The sequence below is a fragment of the Eriocheir sinensis genome, unplaced genomic scaffold, assembly GCF_024679095.1.
Source record: "Eriocheir sinensis breed Jianghai 21 unplaced genomic scaffold, ASM2467909v1 Scaffold817, whole genome shotgun sequence".
NCBI lineage: Eukaryota > Metazoa > Arthropoda > Malacostraca > Decapoda > Varunidae > Eriocheir > Eriocheir sinensis.
The window spans coordinates 10001-35000 of NW_026112183.1; the positions used below are offsets into that span (position 1 = coordinate 10001).

The window sequence follows — 25000 nt, forward strand, 5'->3', positions numbered from 1 at the left end:
CCTCAACCATAAGCGCCAGAAATCACCCTCGGAAACTCAGCCTGGGTATGGATGCGCCCAAAAAATACGTTAAAAAAAATTATATCTGAAAAGTGTTAACATTTTCGATGATTATGAAGAAACAGGACACAGAGAGATGAAATTTTGTGTGAAGATAGTTAAATACTTACTCTAAATCCCCTAAAAATCCCAAGTCTCTAGCTCAACCATAAGCGCCAGAAATCCCCCTCGGAATCTCACCCTGGATACAGACGGCAGTAAACCTTTCAAAACTTAAATACAAAAAGTGCTAACATTTTAAGTGATTACAAGCAAATTAGACCACTTAGCAATATAAAATTTTGTATGAATAGAGTTGAATAAAAAAAATACAAGCTCTAAAAATCCCAAGTCTCTAGCTCAACTATAAGTGCCAGAAATCACCCTCGGAATCTCACCCTGGGTAAAAAAAACTATCAAAAAAACATATCTGAAAAGTGTTAACATTATTGATGATCACAAGCAAACCAGGCAACTTAGAATGATGAAAATTGATGAGAATAGAGTTGAATAAATAAACTACAAGCTCTAAGAATCCCAAGTCTCTAGCTCAATTATAAACGCCAGAAATCCCCATTGGAAACTCAACCTGGGTATGGATGAGCCCAAAAAATACGTTAAAAAAAATTATATCTGAAAAGTGTTAACATTTTCGATGATTATGAAGAAACAGGAGGACACAGAGAGATGAAATTTTGTGTGGAGATAGTTAAATACTTACTCTAAATCCCCTAAAAATCCCAAGACTCTAGCTCAACCATAAGCGCCAGAAATCCCCCTCGGAATCTCACCCTGGATACAGACGGCAGTAAACCTTTCAAAACTTAAATACAAAAAGTGCTAACATTTTAAGTGATTACAAGCAAATTAGACCACTTAGCAAGATAAAATTTTGTATGAATAGAGTTGAATAAATAAAATACAAGCTCTAAAAATCCCAAGTCTCTAGCTCAAATATAACCGCCAGAAATCACCGTCCGAATCTATCCCTGGGTAAAAAAAACTATAAAAAAAAAACATATCTGAAAAGTGTTAACATTATTGATGATCACAAGCTAACCAGGCAACTTAGAAGGATGAAAATTGATGAGAATAGAGTTGAATAAATAAACTACAAGCTCTAAAAATCCCAAGTCTCTAGCTCAACTATAAGCGCCAGAAATCACCGTCCGAATCTATCCCTGGGTAAAAAAAAACTATAAAAAAAAACATATCTGAAAAGTGTTAACATTATTGATGATCACAAGCAAACCAGGCAACTTAGAAGGATGAAAATTGATGAGAATAGAGTTGAATAAATAAACTACAAGCTCTAAGAATCCCAAGTCTCTAGCTCAATTATAAACACCAGAAATCCCCATTGGAAACTCAACCTGGGTATGGACGCACCCAAAAAATACGTTCAAAAAAAATTATATCTGAAAAGTGTTAACATTTTCGATGATTATGAAGAAACAGGAGGACACAGAGAGATGAAATTTTGTGTGGAGATAGTTAAATACTTACTCTAAATCCCCTAAAAATCTCAAGTCTCTAGCTCAACCATAAGCACCAGAAATCACCCTCGGAATCTCACCCTGGATACAGACGGCAGCAAACCTTTCAAAACTTAAATACAAAAAGTGCTAACATTTTAAGTGATTACAAGCAAATTAGACCACTTAGCAAGATAAAATTTTGCATGAATAGAGTTGAATAAATAAAATACAAGCTCTAAAAATCCCAAGTCTTTAGCTCAACTATAAGCGCCAGAAATCACCGTCCGAGTCTATCCCTGGGTAAAAAAAAACTATAAAAAAAAAACTTATCTGAAAAGTGTTAACATTATTGATGATCACAAGCAAACCAGGCAACTTAGAAGGATGAAAATTGATGAGAATAGAGTTGAATAAATAAACTACAAGCTCTAAAAATCCCAAGTCTCTAGCTCAACTATAAGCGCCAGAAATCACCCTTGGAATCTCACCCTGGGTTAAAAAAAATTATCAAAAAAACATATCTGAAAAGTGTTAACATTATTGATGATTACAAGCAAACCAGGCAACTTAGAAGGATAAAAATTGACGAGAATAGAGTTGAATAAATAAACTACAAGCTCTAAAAATCCCAAGTCTCTAGCTCAACTATAAGCGCCAGAAATCACCCTCGGAAACTCAACCTGGGTATGGATGCGCCCAAAAAATACGTTAAAAAAAAAATTATATCTGAAAAGTGTTAACATTTTCGATGATTATGAAGAAACAGAAGGACACAGAGAGATGAAATTTTATGTGAAGATAGTTAAATACTTACTCTAAATCCCCTAAAAATCCCAAGTCTCTAGCTCAACCATAAGCGCCAGAAATCCCCCTCGGAATCTCACCCTGGATACAGACGGCAGCAAACATTTCAAAACTTAAATACAAAAAGTGCTAACATTTTAAGTGATTACAAGCAAATTAGACCACTTAGCAAGATAAAATTTTGTATGAATAGAGTTGAATAAATAAAATACAAGCTCTAAAAATCCCAAGTCTCTAGCTCAAATATAACCGCCAGAAATCACCGTCCGAATCTATCCCTGGGTAAAAAAAAACTATAAAAAAAAACATAACTGAAAAGTGTTAACATTATTGATGATCACAAGCAAACCAGGCAACTTAGAAGGATAAAAATTGATGAGAATAGAGTTGAATAAATAAACTACAAGCTCTAAAAATCCCAAGTCTCTAGCTCAACTATAAGCGCCAGAAATGACCCTCGGAATCTCACCCTGGGTAAAAAAAAACTATCAAAAAAACATATCTGAAAAGTGTTAACATTATTGATGATCACAAGCAAATCAGACAACTTAGAAGGATGAAAATTGATGAGAATAGAGGTGAATAAATAAACTACAAGCTCTAAAAATCACAAGTCTCTAGCTCAATTATAAACGCCAGAAATCACCCTCGGAAACTCAACCTGGGTATGGACGCACCCAAAAAATACGTTCAAAAAAAATTATATCTGAAAAGTGTTAACATTTTCGATGATTATGAAGAAACGGGAGGACACAGAGAGATGAAATTTTGTGTGGAGATAGTTAAATACTTACTCTAAATCCCCTAAAAATCCCAATTCTCTAGCTCAACCATAAGTGCCAGAAATCCTCCTCGGAATCTCACCCTGGATACAGACGGCAGCAAACCTTTCAAAACTTAAATACAAAAAGTGCTAACATTTTAAGTGATTACAAGCAAATTAGACCACTTAGCAAGATAAAATTTTGCATGAATAGAGTTGAATAAATAAAATACAAGCTCTAGAAATCCCAAGTCTCTAGCTCATATATAAGCGCCAGAAATCACCGTCCGAATCTATCCCTGGGTAAAAAAAAACTATAAAAAAAACATATCTGAAAAGTGTTAACATTATTGATGATCACAAGCAAACCAGGCAACTTAGAAGGATGAAAATTGATGAGAATAGAGTTGAATAAATAAACTACAAGCTCTAAAAATCCCAAGTCTCTAGCTCAACCATAAGCGCCAGAAATCACCCTCGGAAACTCAACCTGGGTATGGATGCGCCCAAAAAATACGTTCAAAAAAAATTATATCTGAAAAAGTGTTAACATTTTCGATGATTATGAAGAAACAGGAGGATACAGAGAGATGAAATTTTGTGTGGAGATAGTTAAATACTTACTCTAAATCCCCTAAAAATCCCAAGTCTCTAGCTCAACCATAAGCGCCAGAAATCCCCCTCGGAAACTCACCCTGGGTATGGACGACAGCAGCCCCTCCAGCCTCTGTACAGACACACTGGGGTTGGCACGCAAGGCATCGAAAAGCACCCTGATGGTTTTCTTGGTACCATCGCTAACCTGGAGACAGACAAAAACGCTTATAACTTTTCATCTATAAGGGTTAGAAGACTGTAACTCACACATCTTATAGAGGGACAATAGACACATTAATACCTCTATAGAAGTCACGAATGTCCACACTCCTTGACCGTATATTTTACATTTTTCTGAAGCAATTTTTTTTTAGCGGTGAAGAAAAATCTAGCCTTACACACACATCCACCCAAACAAAAACGCTTATAACTTTTCATCTATAAGGGTTAGAAGACTGTAACTCACACACCTTATAGAGGAACAATAGACGCATTAATCCCTCTATAGACGTCGCGAATGTACGAACTCCTTGACCATATATTTTACATTTTTCTGAAGCAATTATTTTTAGTGGTGAAGAAAAATCTAGCCTTACACCCACATCCACCCAAACAAAAACGCTTATAACTTTTTATCTATAAGGGTTAGAAGACTGTAACTCACACACCTTATAGAGGAACAATAGACGCATCAATCCCTCTATAGGCGTCACGAATGTCCACACTCCTTGACCTTATTTTTTGGATTTTTCTGAAGTAATTTTTTTTAGTGTACAAGAAAAATCTAGCCTTACACCCACATCCACCCTAACAAAAACGCTTATAACTTTTTATCTATAAGGGTTAGGGACTTGTAACTCACACACCTTATAGAGGAACAATAGACACATCAATCCCTCTATAGACGTCGCGAATGTACGAACTCCTTGATTGTATATTTTGGATTTTTCTGAAGCAATTTTTTTTAGCGTTGAAGAAATATCTAGCCTTACACCCACATCCACCCTAACAAAAACGCTTATAACTTTTCATCTATAAGTGTTAGAAGGCTGTAACTTGCACACCTTATAGAGGGACAATAGACACATCAATCCCTCTATAGACGTTGCGAATATACAAACTCCTTGACCGTATATTTTACATTTTTCTGAAGTAATTTTTTTTTAGCGTTGAAGAAATATCTAGCCTTACACCCACATCCATCCTAACAAAAACGCTTATAACTTTTCATCTATAAGGGTTAGAAGACTGTAACTCACACACCTTATAGAGGAACAATAGACGCATCAATCCCTCTATAGACGTCGCGAATGTACGAACTCCTTGACCGTATATTTTACATTTTTCTGAAGTAATTTTTTTTAGTGGTGAAGAAAAATCTAGCCTTACACCCACATCCACCCTAACAAAAATGCTTATAACTTTTCATCTATAAGTGTTAGAAGACTGTAACTCACACACCTTATAGAGGGACAATAGACACATCAATCCCTCTATAGACGTCGCGAATGTCCACACTCCTTGACCTTATTTTTTGCATTTTTCTGAAGTAATTTTTTTTTAGTGTACAAGAAAAATATAGCCTAACACCCACATCCACCCTAACAAAAACGCTTATAACTTTTTATCTATAAGTGTTAGGGACTTGTAACTCACACACCTTATAGAGGAACAATAGACGCATCAATCCCTCTATAGACGTCGCGAATGTACGAACTCCTTGACCGTATATTTTACATTTTTCTGAAGTAATTTTTTTTTAGTGTACAAGAAAAATATAGCATTACACCCACATCCACCCTAACAAATATACATAACTCAGAGGCTAGAGCAGTTAGGAGCCTATAACTGACACACCTTATAGAGGGTCAATAGATGCACCAATCCCTGCATAGACGTCACGAAGGTCGGCCCTCCTACACCTTATATTCAGAGGCATAAACCAAAGTCTAGAATCACACCCACACACAAAAACACTCATAACTCGGAGGCTAGACCAGTTAGAAGCTCGTACCTCACACACCAGGTAGAAAAACAATAGACGCACCAATCCCTGCATAGACGTCACGAAGGCCTACCCTCTAAACTCTAGTATCACACCCACACACAAAAACACTCATAACTCAGAGGCTATACCAGTTAGGACCGTATAACTCACACACCAGGTAGAGGGATAATAGGCGCACTGATCCCTGCATAGACGCCGAAAAACTCCGCACCTTATAAGAGTTCTGAGGCTTAACCCAAAACTCTAGAATCACACCCACACACAAAAACACTCATAACTCAGAGGCTATACCAGTTAGGACCCTATGACTCACACACCAGGTAGAGGGACAATAGACGCACCAAACCCTGCATAGACGCCGAAAAACTCCGCACCTTATATGAGTCTAGAGCAGGGTCGGCAGAAACCAATGTTTAAAAAAATATAAAAATTGGGTTTTTTTTTGGTTTTAAGCACTTTTTTTTTCTCTTTTCAGTTTGTTTATTCCAGTAATTGTATCCGTGTATACATGTATGTGTTTGAAAAGGAATTGTAGATAGATTTAGAGATGTATTTAGCAATATTATAATTTCGCTAACATGATTTTTATTGCAATGTTAAAGAGTAATGGAAGACCTTCTAATTTTAGCTGCATGCAACAAAAACACTTGAGAGAGAGAGAGAGAGAGAGAGAGAGAGAGAGAGAGAGAGAGAGAGAGAGAGAGAGAGAGAGAGAGAGAGACACACACACAGAGAGAGAGAGAGAGACACACACACACACACAGAGAGAGAGAGAGAGAGAGACACACACACACACACACACACACACACACAGAGAGAGAGAGAGAGAGAGAGAGAGAGAGAGAGAGAGAGAGAGAGACACACACACACACAGAGAGAGAGAGAGAGACACACACACACACACAGAGAGAGAGAGAGAGAGAGAGAGAGAGAGAGAGAGAGACACACACACACACACACACACAGACACAGAGAGAGAGAGAGAGAGAGAGAGAGAGAGAGAGAGAGAGAGAGAGACACACACACACACACACACACACACACACACACACACACACACACAGAGAGAGAGAGAGAGAGAGAGAGAGAGAGAGAGAGAGAGAGAGAGAGACACACACACACACACACACACACACAGAGAGAGAGAGAGAGAGAGACACACACACACACACACACACACACACACAGAGAGAGAGAGAGAGAGAGAGAGAGAGAGTTAAAACCACAATACTGATCAAACAAACAAAGATACACACAAAAGAAAAAAAATGGTTTAAACCGCCAACCCTGGTTTAGAGGCTTAATCCATAAAACTCTAGAATGACACCCACACACAAAAACACTCATAACTCAGAGGCCAGACCAGTTAGAAGCCTATACCTCGCACACCTAATAGAGGCACCATAGACGCACTGATCCCTGCATAGACACCATGAAGGTCTGCCCTCCAAACTCTAGCATCACACCCACACACAAAAACACTCGTAACTCAGAGGCCAGAACAGTTAGGACCCTATAACTCACACATCTTTAAGAGGAACAATAGACGCACCAAACACTGCATAGACGCCAAAAAACTCCGCACCTCATAAGAGTTCAGAGGCTTAACCCAAAACTCTAGAATGACACCCACACACAAAAACACTCGTAACTCAGAGGCCAGACCAGTTAGGACCCTATAACTCACATACCTAATAGAGGCACAATAGACGCACCAAACACTGCATAGACACCAAAAAACTCCGCACCATATATGAGTTTAGAGGCTTAATCCATAAAACTCTAGAATGACACCCACACACAAAAACACTCGTAACTCAGAGGCCAGACCAGTTAGGACCCTATAACTCACACACCTAATAGAGGCACAATAGACGCACCAAACACTGCATAGACGCCAAAAAACTCGCACCTTATATGAGTTTAGAGGCTTAATCCATAAAACTCTAGAATGACACCCACACACAAAAACACTCACAACTCAGAGGCCAGACCAGTTAGGACCCTATAACTCACACACCTAATAGAGGCACAATAGACGCACCAAACACTGCATAGACGCCAAAAAACTCGCACCTTATATGAGTTTAGAGGCTTAATCCATAAAACTCTAGAATGACACCCACACACAAAAACACTCATAACTCGGAGGCTAGACCAGTTAGGACCCTATACCTCACACACCTAATAGAGGCACAATAGACGCACCAATCCTTATATAGACGTCACGAAGGTCTGCCCTCCAAACTCTAGAATCACACCCACACACAAAAACACTCGTAACTCTGAGGCCAGACCAGTTAGGACCCTATAACTCACACACCTAATAGAGGCACAATAGACGCACCAAACACTGCATAGACGCCAAAAAACTCCGCACCATATAAGAGTTTAGAGGCTTAATCCATAAAACTCTAGAATGACACCCACACACAAAAACACTCACAACTCAGAGGCCAGACCAGTTAGGACCCTACAACTCACACACCTAATAGAGGCACCATAGACGCACCAAACACTGCATAGACGCCAAAAAACTCCGCACCTTATATGAGTTTAGAGGCTTAATCCATAAAACTCTAGAATGACACCCACACACAAAAACACTCGTAACTCAGAGGCCAGACCAGTTAGGACCCTATAACTCACACATCTCAAAGAGGAACAATAAGCGCACCAATCCCTGTATGGACGCCGAAAACCTCCGCACCTCATATGAGTTCAGGGCCCGAATTTACAACTAATCTTAATCTTTAACTTAAAAGTTCCACTGAATATCAAGTTTAACTTATAGCTGAGCTTAAATGAAAACATAAGTTCAGCTTCACTCAACAGCTGACCCAGTATGAAAATTTGTCCTGGCAAAAGATGTGTTTTTTAAATTGCAGAATTGTGACACCTGAGTGATTGAATATGTGTTAATATACTACTTTATCAATGTTACATGATGATACACTTCAGAAACATGGGCACAATAAGGTAGTGTTTATTAATTAAAGGTTACGTTTATCATCCGTGCAAGGTGATATTCTTTTTCTCTTGAATGTAAACACAGACACACGTTCCTGTTTGTCTCCCTCGCTCCTGCATCACCCTCCCTCTGACGGGGCAATGATGGGAAATACTGCCACTTCCTCACTCCTGCATCACCCTCCCTCTGATGGGGCAATGATGGGAAATACTGCCCCTTCCTCACTCCTGCATCACCCTCCCTCTGATGGGGCAATGATGGGAAATACTGCCCCTTCCTCACTCCTGCATCACCCTCCCTCGGACGGGGCAATGATGGGAAATACTGCCCCTTCCTCACTCCTGCATCACCCTCCCTCTGATGGGGCAATGATGGGAAATACTGCCCTTCCTCACTCCTGCATCACCCTCCCTGTGACGGGCAATGATGGGAAATACTGCCCTTCCTCACTCCTGCATCACCCTCCCTGTGACGGGCAATGATGGGAAATACTGCCCTTCCTCACTCCTGCATCACCTCCCTCTGACGGGCAATCATGGAAATACTGCCACTTCCTCACTCCTGCATCACCCTCCTCTGATGGGGCAATGATGGGAAATACTGCCACTTCCTCACTCCTGCATCACCCTCCCTCTGACCGGCAATGATGGGAAATACTGCCACTTCCTCACTCCTGCATCACCCTCCCTGTGACGGGCAATCATGGGAAATACTGCCCTTCCTCACTCCTGCATCACCCTCCTCTGAGGGCAATGATGGGAAATACTGCCCCTTCCTCACTCCTGCATCACCTCCCTCTGAGGGCAATCATGGGAAATACTGCCCTTCCTCACTCCTGCATCACCCTCCCTGTGACGGGGCAATGATGGGAAATACTGCCCTTCCTCACTCCTGCATCACCCTCCTGTGACGGGGCAATGATGGGAAATACTGCCCCTTCCTCACTCCTGCATCACCCTCCCTCTGACGGGGCAATGATGGGAAATACTGCCCCTTCCTCACTCCTGCATCACCCTCCCTGTGACGGGGCAATCATGGGAAATACTGCCCCTTCCTCACTCCTGCATCACCCTCCCTGTGACGGGCAATCATGGGAAATACTGCCCTTCCTCACTCCTGCATCACCCTCCCTCTGACGGGGCAATCATGGGAAATACTGCCCTTCCTCACTCCTGCATCACCTCCCTCTGACGGGCAATCATGGGAAATACTGCCCTTCCTCACTCCTGCATCACCCTCCCTGTGACGGGGCAATGATGGGAAATACTGCCCTTCCTCACTCCTGCATCACCTCCCTCTGACGGGCAATGATGGGAAATACTGCCACTTCCTCACTCCTGCATCACCCTCCCTCTGACGGGGCAATCATGGGAAATACTGCCACTTCCTCACTCCTGCATCACCCTCCCTCGGACGGGGCAATGATGGGAAATACTGCCACTTCCTCACTCCTGCATCACCCTCCCTCTGACGGGGCAATCATGGGAAATACTGCCACTTCCTCACTCCTGCATCACCCTCCCTCTGACGGGGAAATGATGGGAAATACTGCCACTTCCTCACTCCTGCATCACCCTCCCTCTGACCGGGCAATGATGGGAAATACTGCCCCTTCCTCACTCCTGCATCACCCTCCCTGTGACGGGGCAATGATGGGAAATACTGCCACTTCCTCACTCCTGCATCACCCTCCCTCTGACGGGGCAATGATGGGAAATACTGCCACTTCCTCACTCCTGCATCACCCTCCCTCTGACGGCGCAATCATGGGAAATACTGCCCCTTCCTCACTCCTGCATCACCCTCCCTCTGACGGGGCAATGATGGGAAATACTGCCTTCCTCACTCCTGCATCACCTCCCTGTGACGGGCAATGATGGGAAATACTGCCACTTCCTCACTCCTGCATCACCCTCCCTGTGACGGGGCAATGATGGGAAATACTGCCCCTTCCTCACTCCTGCATCACCCTCCCTGAGACGGGGCAAAGGTGGGAAATACTGCCACTTCCTCACTCCTGCATCACCCTCCCTCTGACGAAGCAATCATGGGAAATACTGCCCCTTCCTCACTCCTGCATCACCCTCCCTCTGACGGGGCAATGATGGGAAATACTGCCCAATCCTCACTCCTGCATCACCCTCCCTCGGACGTGGCAATGATGGGAAATACTGCCACTTCCTCACTCCTGCATCACCCTCCCTCTGACGGGGCAATGATGGGAAATACTGCCCCTTCCTCACTCCTGCATCACCCTCCCTCTGACGGGGCAATGATGGGAAATACTGCCCCTTCCTCACTCCTGCATCACCCTCCCTCTGACGGGGCAATCATGGGAAATACTGCCACTTCCTCACTCCTGCATCACCCTCCCTGTGACGGGCAATCATGGGAAATACTGCCCTTCCTCACTCCTGCATCACCCTCCCTCTGACGGGCAATCATGGGAAATACTGTCACTTCACTCCTGCATCACCCTCCCTCTGACGGGCAATGATGGGAAATACTGCCACTTCCTCACTCCTGCATCACCCTCCCTCTGACGGGCAATGATGGGAAATACTGTCACTTCCTCACTCCTGCATCACCCTCCCTCTGACGGGCAATGATGTGAAATACTGCCTCTTCCTCTCTACTGCATCACCCTCCCTCTGACGGGGCAATGATGGGAAATACTGCCACTTCCTCACTCCTGCATCACCCTCCCTCTGACGGGGCAATGATGGGAAATACTGCCACTTCCTCACTCCTGCATCACCCTCCCTCTGACGGGGCAATGATGGGAAATACTGTCACTTCCTCACTCCTGCATCACCCTCCCTGTGACGGGGCAATGATGGGAAATACTGTCACTTCCTCACTCCTGCATCACCCTCCCTCGGACGGGGCAATGATGGGAAATACTGCCACTTCCTCACTCCTGCATCACCCTCCCTGTGACGGGGCAATGATGGGAAATACTGCCCCTTCCTCACTCCTGCATCACCCTCCCTGTGACGGGCAATCATGGGAAATACTGCCCTTCCTCACTCCTGCATCACCCTCCCTCTGATGGGGCAATGATGGAAATACTGCCCTTCCTCACTCCTGCATCACCCTCCCTGACGGGCAATGATGGGAAATACTGCCACTTCCTCACTCCTGCATCACCCTCCCTCTGACGGGGCAATGATGGGAAATACTGCCACTTCCTCACTCCTGCACCACCCTCCCTCTGACGGGGCAATGATGGGAAATACTGCCACTTCCTCACTCCTGCATCACCCTCCCTCTGACGGGGCAATCATGGGAAATACTGCCACTTCCTCACTCCTGCATCACCCTCCCTCTGACCGGGCAATGATGGGAAATACTGCCCTTCCTCACTCCTGCATCACCCTCCTGTGACGGGGCAATCATGGGAAATACTGCCCTTCCTCACTCCTGCATCACCCTCCCTGACGGGCAATCATGGGAAATACTGCCCTTCCTCACTCCTGCATCACCCTCCCTCTGACGGGGCAATCATGGGAAATACTGCCCCTTCCTCACTCCTGCATCACCCTCCCTCTGACGGGGCAATCATGGGAAATACTGCCCCTTCCTCACTCCTGCATCACCCTCCCTGTGACGGGGCAATGATGGGAAATACTGCCCCTTCCTCACTCCTGCATCACCCTCCCTCTGACGGGGCAATGATGGGAAATACTGCCCCTTCCTCACTCCTGCATCACCCTCCCTCTGACGGGGCAATGATGGGAAATACTGCCCCTTCCTCACTCCTGCATCACCCTCCCTCTGACGGGCAATAATGGGAAATACTGCCACTTCCTCACTCCTGCATCACCCTCCCTCTGACGGGGCAATGATGGGAAATACTGCCCCTTCCTCACTCCTGCATCACCCTCCCTCTGACGGGGCAATGATGGGAAATACTGCCACTTCCTCACTCCTGCATCACCCTCCCTCTGACGAAGCAATCATGGGAAATACTGCCCCTTCCTCACTCCTGCATCACCTCCCTCTGACGTCGCAATGATGGGAAATACTGCCCCTTCCTCACTCCTGCATCACCCTCCCTCTGACGGGGCAATGATGGGAAATACTGCCACTTCCTCACTCCTGCATCACCCTCCCTCTGACGGGGCAATCATGGGAAATACTGCCACTTCCTCACTCCTGCATCACCCTCCTCGGACGGGCAATGATGGGAAATACTGCCACTTCCTCACTCCTGCATCACCTCCCTCTGACGGGGCAATGATGGGAAATACTGATCATTCCTCACTCCTGCATCACCCTCCCTCTGACGGGGCAATGATGGGAAATACTGCCCCTTCCTCACTCCTGCATCACCCTCCCTGTGACGGGGCAATGATGGGAAATACTGCCACTTCCTCACTCCTGCATCACCCTCCCTCTGACGGGGCAATGATGGGAAATACTGCCCCTTCCTCACTCCTGCATCACCCTCCCTCTGACGGGGCAATGATGGGAAATACTGCCCCTTCCTCACTCCTGCATCACCCTCCCTCTGACGGGGCAATCATGGGAAATACTGCCCCTTCCTCACTCCTGCATCACCCTCCCTCTGACGGGGCAATCATGGGAAATACTGCCCCTTCCTCACTCCTGCATCACCCTCCCTCTGACGGGGCAATCATGGGAAATACTGTCACTTCCTCACTCCTGCATCACCCTCCCTCTGACGGGGCAATCATGGGAAATACTGCCACTTCCTCACTCCTGCATCACCCTCCCTCTGACGGGGCAATGATGGGAAATACTGCCCCTTCCTCACTCCTGCATCACCCTCCCTCTGACGGGGCAATGATGGGAAATACTGCCCCTTCCTCACTCCTGCATCACCCTCCCTGTGACGGGGCAATGATGGGAAATACTGCCACTTCCTCACTCCTGCATCACCCTCCCTCTGACGGGGCAATCATGGGAAATACTGCCACTTCCTCACTCCTGCATCACCCTCCCTCTGACGGGGCAATCATGGGAAATACTGCCCCTTCCTCACTCCTGCATCACCCTCCCTCTGACGGGGCAATGATGGGAAATACTGCCCCTTCCTCACTCCTGCATCACCCTCCCTCTGACGGGGCAATGATGGGAAATACTGCCACTTCCTCACTCCTGCATCACCCTCCCTCTGACGGGGCAATGATGGGAAATACTGCCACTTCCTCACTCCTGCACCACCCTCCCTGTGACGGGGCAATGATGGGAAATACTGCCCCTTCCTCACTCCTGCATCACCCTCCCTCTGACGGGGCAATGATGGGAAATACTGCCACTTCCTCACTCCTGCATCACCCTCCCTCTGACGGGGCAATCATGGGAAATACTGCCACTTCCTCACTCCTGCATCACCCTCCCTCTGACGGGGCAATGATGGGAAATACTGCCCCTTCCTCACTCCTGCATCACCCTCCCTCTGATGGGGCAATCATGGGAAATACTGCCACTTCCTCACTCCTGCATCACCCTCCCTCTGACGGGGCAATGATGGAAATACTGCCACTTCCTCACTCCTGCATCACCCTCCCTGACGGGGCAATCATGGGAAATACTGCCACTTCCTCACTCCTGCATCACCCTCCCTCTGACGGGGCAATCATGGGAAATACTGCCACTTCCTCACTCCTGCATCACCCTCCCTCTGACGGGGCAATCATGGGAAATACTGTCACTTCCTCACTCCTGCATCACCCTCCCTCTGACGGGGCAATCATGGGAAATACTGCCACTTCCTCACTCCTGCATCACCCTCCCTCTGACGGGGCAATCATGGGAAATACTGCCACTTCCTCACTCCTGCATCACCCTCCCTCTGACGGGGCAATCATGGGAAATACTGCCACTTCCTCACTCCTGCATCACCCTCCCTCTGACGGGGCAATCATGGGAAATACTGCCCCTTCCTCACTCCTGCATCACCCTCCCTCTGACGGGGCAATCATGGGAAATACTGCCCCTTCCTCACTCCTGCATCACCCTCCCTCTGACGGGGCAATGATGGGAAATACTGCCACTTCCTCACTCCTGCATCACCCTCCCTCTGATGGGGCAATCATGGGAAATACTGTCACTTCCTCACTCCTGCATCACCCTCCCTCTGACGGGCAATCATGGGAAATACTGCCCCTTCCTCACTCCTGCATCACCCTCCCTCTGACGGGCAATCATGGGAAATACTGCCCTTCCTCACTCCTGCATCACCCTCCCTCTGACGGGGCACTCATGGTAAATACTGCCCCTTCCTCACTCCTGCATCACCCTCCCTCGGACGGGGCAATGATGGGAAATACTGCCACTTCCTCACTCCTGCATCACCCTCCCTGTGACGGGGCAATGATGGGAAATACTGCCCCTTCCTCACTCCTGCATCACCCTCCCTGTGACGGGGCAATCATGGGAAATACTGCCCCTTCCTCACTCCTGCATCACCCTCCCTCTGATGGGGCAATGATGGGAAATACTGCCCCTTCCTCACTCCTGCATCACCCTCCCTCTGACGGGGCAATGATGGGAAATACTGCCACTTCCTCACTCCTGCATCACCCTCCCTCTGACGGGGCAATGATGGGAAATACTGCCACTTCCTCACTCCTGCACCACCCTCCCTCTGACGGGGCAATGATGGGAAATACTGCCACTTCCTCACTCCTGCATCACCCTCCCTCTGATGGGGCAATCATGGGAAATACTGCCCCTTCCTCACTCCTGCATCACCCTCCTCTGACGGGCAATCATGGGAAATACTGCCACTTCCTCACTCCTGCATCACCCTCCCCTGTGACGGGCAATCATGGGAAATACTGCCACTTCCTCACTCCTGCATCACCCTCCCCTGTGACGGGCAATGATGGGAAATACTGCCACTTCCTCACTCCTGCATCACCCTCACTCTGACGGGGCAATCATGGGAAATACTGCCCTTCCTCACTCCTGCATCACCCTCCCTCTGACGGGCAATGATGGGAAATACTGCCCTTCCTCACTCCTGCATCACCCTCCTCTGACGGGGCAATGATGGGAAATACTGCCCTTCCTCACTCCTGCATCACCCTCCTCTGACGGGCAATGATGGGAAATACTGCCCTTCCTCACTCCTGCATCACCCTCCCTGTGACGGGCAATGATGGAAATACCCCTTCCTCACTCCTGCATCACCCTCCCTCTGACGGGGCAATGATGGGAATACTGCCCTTCCTCACTCCTGCATCACCCTCCCTCTGACGGGGCAATGATGGGAAATACTGCCCCTTCCTCACTCCTGCATCACCCTCCCTCTGACGGGGCAATCATGGGAAATACTGCCCCTTCCTCACTCCTGCATCACCCTCCCTGTGACGGGCAATGATGGGAATACTGCCCTTCCTCACTCCTGCATCACCCTCCCTGTGACGGGCAATGATGGGAAATACTGCCACTTCCTCACTCCTGCATCACCCTCCTCTGACGGGCAATGATGGGAAATACTGCCACTTCCTCACTCCTGCATCACCCTCCCTCTGACGGAAGCAATCATGGAAATACTGCCCTTCCTCACTCCTGCATCACCCTCCCTCTGACGGGCAATGATGGGAAATACTGCCCTTCCTCACTCCTGCATCACCCTCCCTCTGACGGGCAATGATGGGAAATACTGCCACTTCCTCACTCCTGCATCACCCTCCCTCTGACGGGGCAATGATGGAATACTGCCCTTCCTCACTCCTGCATCACCCTCCTCTGACGGGGCAATGATGGGAAATACTGCCCTTCCTCACTCCTGCATCACCCTCCTCTGACAGGGGCAATCATGGGAAATACTGCCCCTTCCTCACTGCATCACTCCCTCTGACGGGCAATCATGGGAAATACTGCCCTTCCTCACTCCTGCATCACCCTCCCTCTGACGGGGCAATCATGGGAAATACTGTCACTTCCTCACTCCTGCATCACCTCCCTCTGACGGGGCAATGATGGGAAATACTGCCACTTCACTCCTGCATCACCCTCCCTCTGACGGGCAATGATGGGAAATACTGTCACTTCCTCACTCCTGCATCACCCTCCCTGACGGGCAATGATGGAAATACTGCCCTTCCTCACTCCTGCATCACCTCCCTCTGACGGGGCAATGATGGGAAATACTGCCACTTCCTCACTCCTGCATCACCTCCCTCTGACGGGGCAATGATGGGAAATACTGCCACTTCCTCACTCCTGCATCACCCTCCCTCTGACGGGCAATGATGGGAAATACTGTCACTTCCTCACTCCTGCATCACCCTCCCTGTGACGGGCAATGATGGGAAATACTGTCACTTCCTCACTCCTGCATCACCCTCCCTCGGACGGGCAATGATGGGAAATACTGCCACTTCCTCACTCCTGCATCACCCTCCTGTGACGGGGCAATGATGGGAAATACTGCCCTTCCTCACTCCTGCATCACCCTCCCTGTGACGGGCAATCATGGGAAATACTGCCCTTCCTCACTCCTGCATCACCCTCCCTCTGATGGGGCAATGATGGAAATACTGCCCTTCCTCACTCCTGCATCACCTCCCTCTGACGGGCAATGATGGGAAATACTGCCACTTCCTCACTCCTGCATCACCCTCCCTCTGAAGGGGCAATGATGGGAAATACTGCCACTTCCTCACTCCTGCACCACCCTCCTCTGACGGGGCAATGATGGGAAATACTGCCACTTCACTCCTGCATCACCCTCCCTCTGACGGGCAATCATGGGAAATACTGCCACTTCTCACTCCTGCATCACCCTCTGACCGGCAATGATGGGAAATACTGCCTTCCTCACTCCTGCATCACCCTCCCTGTGACGGGGCAATCATGGGAAATACTGCCCTTCCTCACTCCTGCATCACCCTCCCTGTGACGGGCAATCATGGGAAATACTGCCCTTCCTCACTCCTGCATCACCCTCCCTCTGACGGGCAATCATGGAAATACTGCCCTTCCTCACTCCTGCATCACCTCCCTCTGACGGGCAATCATGGGAAATACTGCCCTTCCTCACTCCTGCATCACCCTCCCAGACGGGCAATGATGGAAATACTGCCCTTCCTCACTCCTGCATCACCTCCCTCTGACGGGCAATGATGGAATACTGCCCTTCCTCACTCCTGCATCACCCTCCCTCTGACGGGGCAATGATGGGAAATACTGCCCTTCCTCACTCCTGCATCACCCTCCCTCTGACGGGCAATGATGGGAAATACTGCCACTTCCTCACTCCTGCATCACCCTCTCCCTCTGACGGGCAATGATGGGAAATACTGCCCTTCCTCACTCCTGCATCACCCTCCCTCTGACGGGCAATGATGGGAAATACTGCCACTTCCTCACTCCTGCATCACCCTCCCTGCAATCATGAAATACTGCCCCTTCCTCACTCCTGCATCACCCTCCCTCTGACGGGCAATGATGGAAATCTTCCTCACTCCTGCATCACCGATGGGAAATACTGCCACTTCCTCACTCCTGCATCGACGGGGCAATGATGGGAAATACTGCCCTTCCTCACTCCTGCATCACCTCACTCCTGCATCACCCTCCCTCTGACGGGCAATGATGGGAAATACTGCCCCTTCCTCACTCCTGCATCACCCTCCCTCTGACGGGCAATGATGGAAATACTGCCCTTCCTCACTCCTGCATCACCCTCCCTCTGACGGCATCACCCTCCCTCTGACGGGCAATGATGGGAAATACTGCCACTTCCTCACTCCTGCATCACCCTCCTCTGACGGGCAATGATGGAAATACTGCCCTTCCTCACTCCTGCATCACCCTCCCTCTGACGGGCAATGATGGGAAATACTGCCACTTCTCACTCCTGCATCACCCTCCCTCTGACGGGCAATGATGGGAAATACTGCCCCTTCCTCACTCCTGCATCACCCTCCCTCTGACGGGCAATGATGGGAAATACTGCCCTTCCTCACTCCTGCATCACCTCCCTCTGACGGGCAATGATGGGAAATACTGCCCCTTCCTCACTCCTGCATCACCCTCCCTCTGACTGGGCAATCATGGGAAATACTGCACCTTCCTCACTCCTGCATCACCCTCCCTCTGACGGGCAATCATGGAAATACTGCCCTTCCTCACTCCTGCATCACCCTCCCTCTGACGGGCAATCATGGGAAATACTGCCCTTCCTCACTCCTGCATCACCCTCCCTCTGACGGGCAATGAGGGGAAATACTGCACCTTCCTCACTCCTGCATCACCCTCCCTCTGACGGGGCAATCATGGGAAATACTGCCCTTCCTCACTCCTGCATCACCCTCCCTCTGACGGGCAATCATGGGAAATACTGCCCTTCCTCACTCCTGCATCACCCTCCCTCTGACGGGCAATCATGGGAAATACTGCCTTCCTCACTCCTGCATCACCCTCCCTCTGACGGGGCAATGATGGGAAATACTGCCCTTCCTCACTCCTGCATCACCCTCCCTGACGGGCAATGATGGGAAATACTGCCCTTCCTCACTCCTGCATCACCCTCCCTGTGACGGGCAATGATGGGAAATACTGCCCCTTCCTCACTCCTGCATCACCTCCCTCTGATGGGCAATGATGGGAAATACTGCCCTTCCTCACTCCTGCATCACCCTCCTCTGACGGGGCAATGATGGAAATACTGCCACTTCCTCACTCCTGCATCACCCTCCCTCTGACGGGCAATGATGGGAAATACTGCCACTTCCTCACTCCTGCACCACCCTCTGACGGGCATCCTGCATCACCCTCCCTCTGATGGGGCAATCATGGAAATACTGCCACTTCCTCACTCCTGCATCACCCTCCCTCTGACGGGCAATCATGGGAAATACTGCCACTTCCTCACTCCTGCATCACCCTCCCTCTGATGGGGCAATCATGGGAAATACTGCCACTTCACTCCTGCATCACCCTCCCTCTGACGGGGCAATCATGGAAATACTGCCCTTCCTCACTCCTGCATCACCCTCCTCTGACGGGCAATGATGGGAAATACTGCCACTTCCTCACTCCTGCATCACCCTCCCTCTGACGGGGCAATGATGGGAAATACTGCCACTTCCTCACTCCTGCATCACCCTCCCTCTGACGGGGCAATGATGGGAAATACTGCCCTTCCTCACTCCTGCATCACCCTCCCTCTGACGGGCAATGATGGGAAATACTGCCCCTTCCTCACTCCTGCATCACCCTCCCTCGGACGGGGCAATGATGGGAAATACTGCCCTTCCTCACTCCTGCATCACCCTCCCTCTGACGGGCAATCATGGGAAATACTGCCCTTCCTCACTCCTGCATCACCCTCCCTCTGATGGGGCAATGATGGGAAATACTGCCACTTCCTCACTCCTGCATCACCCTCCCTCTGACCGGCAATGATGGAAATACTGCCACTTCCTCACTCCTGCATCACCCTCCCTGTGACGGGCAATGATGGGAAATACTGTCACTTCCTCACTCCTGCATCACCCTCCTGTGACGGGGCAATGATGGGAAATACTGCCCTTCCTCACTCCTGCATCACCCTCCCTCTGACGGGCAATCATGGGAAATACTGCCCTTCCTCACTCCTGCATCACCCTCCTGTGACGGGCAATCATGGAAATACTGCCCTTCCTCACTCCTGCATCACCCTCCTCTGACGGGCAATGATGGGAAATACTGCCCTTCCTCACTCCTGCATCACCCTCCCTCTGACGGGGCAATGATGGGAAATACTGCCCTTCCTCACTCCTGCATCACCCTCCCTCTGACGGGCAATCATGGGAAATACTGCCCTTCCTCACTCCTGCATCACCCTCCTGTGACGGCAATCATGGGAAATACTGCCACTTCCTCACTCCTGCATCACCCTCCCTGTGACGGGCAATCATGGGAAATACTGCCACTTCCTCACTCCTGCATCACCCTCCTCTGACGGGCAATCATGGGAAATACTGCCCTTCCTCACTCCTGCATCACCCTCCCTGTGACGGGGCAATGATGGGAAATACTGCCCTTCCTCACTCCTGCATCACCTCCCTGTGACGGGCAATGATGGGAAATACTGCCACTTCCTCACTCCTGCATCACCTCCCTCTGACGGGCAATCATGGAAATACTGCCCTTCCTCACTCCTGCATCACCTCCCTCTGACGGGCAATGATGGGAAATACTGCCCCTTCCTCACTCCTGCATCACCCTCCCTCTGACCGGGCAATGATGGGAAATACTGCCCCTTCCTCACTCCTGCATCACCCTCCCTCTGATGGGGCAATCATGGGAAATACTGCCCCTTCCTCACTCCTGCATCACCCTCCCTGTGACGGGGCAATCATGGGAAATACTGCCCCTTCCTCACTCCTGCATCACCCTCCCTGTGACGGGGCAATGATGGGAAATACTGCCCCTTCCTCACTCCTGCATCACCCTCCCTCTGACCGGGCAATCATGGGAAATATTGCCGCTTAAACTTCTCCCAAGAGGAAAACGGAGTGAATTGGAGAGACTGCCACTCTACACAGAGCAGAGGGAAGGGAGGCAACAGATACCATCTCCAAGGGTACCCACTGTCCCCTAATAGATGACATGAACCCAGTGGTATACGATGACCCTCAAACATGCATTAGCGGCCACTCTCACGCCAAAGACAAGCATCATGCGTGGACCCAGGACCATTAGCTACAACATTAAGAATAGTATATTTGGCATGGAACGCTAATTGTGTGTCTATGCATGGAAATTTCTCCTGTTGAAATGGTCTGCTTCATATGCCCTGGGGGGGGGGGGTATCCTGACATGCGTGCACAAACTCTTGTTGCTTCTCTCTGATTTCAGGGACGGGGCGAGGAAATTGAATGGATTGGACAAGTATGCCTGGCTGTGTAAGTGCCTTGAGGGTCTCGCTGATCGCTTTGCTTACTGACAACGGTGATGGGCCAAGGTCATCACTGTTACATGTCTGGTCTGCATTTCCCCGTTGCTAAATAACGCAGTGTAATAATTACTTTCATTTCCGGCGTCAATACAAAACTCCTTGCAGTAGGGCTTTGCAGGGCCCCCTCATCAAATCCGTTACGAACAGTACTCCTGCACGGTCCAGTCTGTAGCGTTTCAATAGTTCTGCGTCGCTCAAAGTGTTCAGAACGTCTCCTCGGTCTTGAAAAGCCTTCTCTAGGCGCTGACGGGCTTGTTGATGTTCGGCCATCTTGGCGACTCAAGTTCGACGGGTTTGGGCCCACCTAAAATATCCCGTCAGCTAAGATCAACTCATGAGGGATAAGATGAAGAATAAAGTTAAACTCGCCCTAAACTCAATCTTAGCGGTTTAAGATTAATTATAAATTCCGGCCCAGAGGCTTAACCCAAAACTCTAGAATGACACCCACACACAAAAACACTCGTAACTCAGAGGCCAGACCAGTTAGGACCCTATAACTCACACACCTAATAGAGGCACAATAGACGCACCAAACACTGCATAGACGCCAAAAAACTACGCACCATATATGAGTTTAGAGGCTTAATCCATAAAACTCTAGAATGACACCCACACACAAAAACACTCGTAACTCAGAGGCCAGACCAGTTAGGACCCTATAACTCACACAACTAATAGAGGCACAATAGACGCACCAAACACTGCATAGACGCCAAAAAACTACGCACCATATATGAGTTTAGAGGCTTAATCCATAAAACTCTAGAATGACACCCACACACAAAAACACTCATAACTCGGAGGCTAGACCAGTTAGAAGCCTATACCTCGCACACCTAATAGAGGCACCATAGACGCACTGATCCCTGCATAGACGCAATGAAGGTCTGCCCTCCAAACTCTAGTATCACACCCACACACAAAAACACCCGTAACTCAGAGGCCAGACCAGTTAGGACCCTATAACTCACACACCTAATAGAGGCACAATAGACGCACCAAACACTGCATAGACGCCAAAAAACTCCGCACCTTATATGAGTTTAGAGGCTTAATCCATAAAACTCTAGAATGACACCCACACACAAAAACACTCGTAACTCAGAGGCCAGACCAGTTAGGACCCTATAACTCACACACCTAATAGAGGCACAATAGACGCACCAAACACTGCATAGACGCCAAAAACTCACCTTATATGAGTTTAGGGGCTTAATCCATAAAACTCTAGAATGACACCCACACACAAAAACACTCGTAACTCAGAGGCCAGACCAGTTAGGACCCTATAACTCACACAACTAATAGAGGCACAATAGACGCACCAAACACTGCATAGACGCCAAAAAACTCCGCACCTTATATGAGTTTAGAGGCTTAATCCAAAACTCTAGAATCACACCCACACCCAGAAACACTCGTGACTCAGAGGCCAGACCAGTTAGAAGCCTATACCTCGCACACCTAATAGAGGCACCATGGACGCACTGATCCCTGCATCGACACCATGAAGGTCTGCCCTCTAAACTCTAGTATCACACCCACACCCAGAAACACTCGTAACTCAGAGGCCAGACCAGTTAGGAGTCTATAACTCACACATCTTAAAGAGGAACAATAGACGCACCAAACACTGCATAGACGCCAAAAAACTCCGCACCTTATATGAGTTTAGAGGCTTAATCCATAAAACTCTAGAATGACACCCACCCACAAAAACACTCATAACTCAGAGGCTAGACCAGTTAAGAGCCTATAACTCCCACACCAGGCAGAGGGACAATAGGCGCACCAACCCATGTATAGATGCCACGAAAAGTCACGCACACGGCCCCCAAACACGCACACACACACACACGTACACACAGGCTGCCAATAATGTACATAGACAAAACTCTAGAATCACACCCACACACTCACACACAGAAACGTACACAAGCCAACAAAACGCACATGACCCCGAGAAAAAACACACACGGTCACCCAAACACGCACACAGGCTGCAAAAAACTTACGTGGACAAAACTCTAGAATCACACCCACACACACACAAGCCAACAAAACGCACATGGCCCCTCAAACACACACACACACACACAAGTACACAGGCCAACAAAAACGTACATGGACGAAACTCTAGAATCACACCCAACCCCACACACACACACACACACACACACACACACACAGAAACTTACACAAGCCACCAAAACGCACATGGCCCCTCGGAAAAACGCACATTGCCCCTCGGAAAAACGCACATGGCCCCTCAAACACACACACACACACACACACATACGCACACACACGGGTTACCTGGCGCTGCTGGTGTGCCGAGAGCAGGGCGCTGCCACTCTGGAAGAACGACGACACCACCGACCCCATGCTGGCACTGACCTATGGGGGGGGGGGGGGGAGCGTGGGTGGGGAGGAGGAGGAGGAGGAGGAGGGGGTGGGGGAGGGTTTGAGGGGAGAGGGGGGTAGGAGAGACAGAGGAGAGAGGGAGAGGAAAGTGGAGGAGAGATGGAGGAAAGTGGAGGTGAGATGGAGGAAAAATGGAGGAAAGTGGAGGAGAGATGGAGGAAAAACGGAGGAAAGTGGAGGAAAAGTGGAGGAAAGTAGAGGAGAGATGGAGGAAAAACGGAGGAAAAGTGGAGGAAAGTGGAGGAGAGATGAAGGAAAAATGGAGGAAAGTGGAGGAGAGATGGAGAAAAAATGGAGGAAAGTGGAGAAGAGAAGGAAGAGAAACGGAGGAAAGGCGGAGGAAACTGGAGGAGAAATGGAGGAAAAACAGAGGAAATGGAGGAAATAAGGAAGAGAAACGGAGGAAAGTGGAGGAAAATGGAGGAAAGTGGAGGAAAGAAGGAAGAAAAACGGAGGAAACGGAGGAAAGAAGGAAGAGAAACGGAGGAAAGTGGAGGAAAATGGAGGAGATGGAGGAAAAACTGAGGAAAGTGGAGTAAAATGGAGGAAACGGAGGAAAGAAGGAAGAAAAACGGAGGAAAGTGGAGGAGAGAAGGAAGAGAAACGGAAGAAAGGTGGAGGAAAATGGAGGAAAGAAGGAAGAAAAACGGAGGAAAGGTGGAGGAAAGGCGGAGGAGAGATGGAAGAAAAACGGAGGAAAAACGGAGGTAAAGTGGAGAGAAGATCGAGGTAATGTGGAGGTAAAGTGGAGGAAAAGTGGAGGAAAAGTGGAGGAAAGTGGAGGGAAAGTGGAGAAAAAGTGGAGGAAAGTGGAGGAAAGGTGGAGGAAAGGTGGAGGAAAGTGGAGGAAAGGTGGAGGTAAAGTGGAGGAAAGTGGAGGGAAAGTGGAGAAAAAGTGAAGGGAAGTGGAGGAAAGGTGGAGGAAAAGTGGAGGAAAGGTGGAGGAAAGGTGGAGGAAAAGTGGAGGTAAAGTGGAGGAAAGTGG

At 48.6% G+C, this 25000-nt stretch overlaps 1 protein-coding gene across 1 annotated transcript in view; it reads right to left on the reverse strand.

Moving 5' to 3' along the window:
- LOC126994537 (B-cell lymphoma 3 protein homolog) overlaps nt 1–24834 on the reverse strand; it is a gene marked incomplete at its 3' end in the record, with an annotated part of 29611 nt that extends 4777 nt beyond the window's left edge. Inside the window, 2 exon segments of the mRNA XM_050853856.1 lie at nt 3779–3886; nt 23908–24834. Coding sequence (XP_050709813.1) covers nt 3779–3886; nt 23908–23976 — 177 coding nt within the window.
- Nucleotides 24835–25000: the final 166 nt, after the last annotated feature.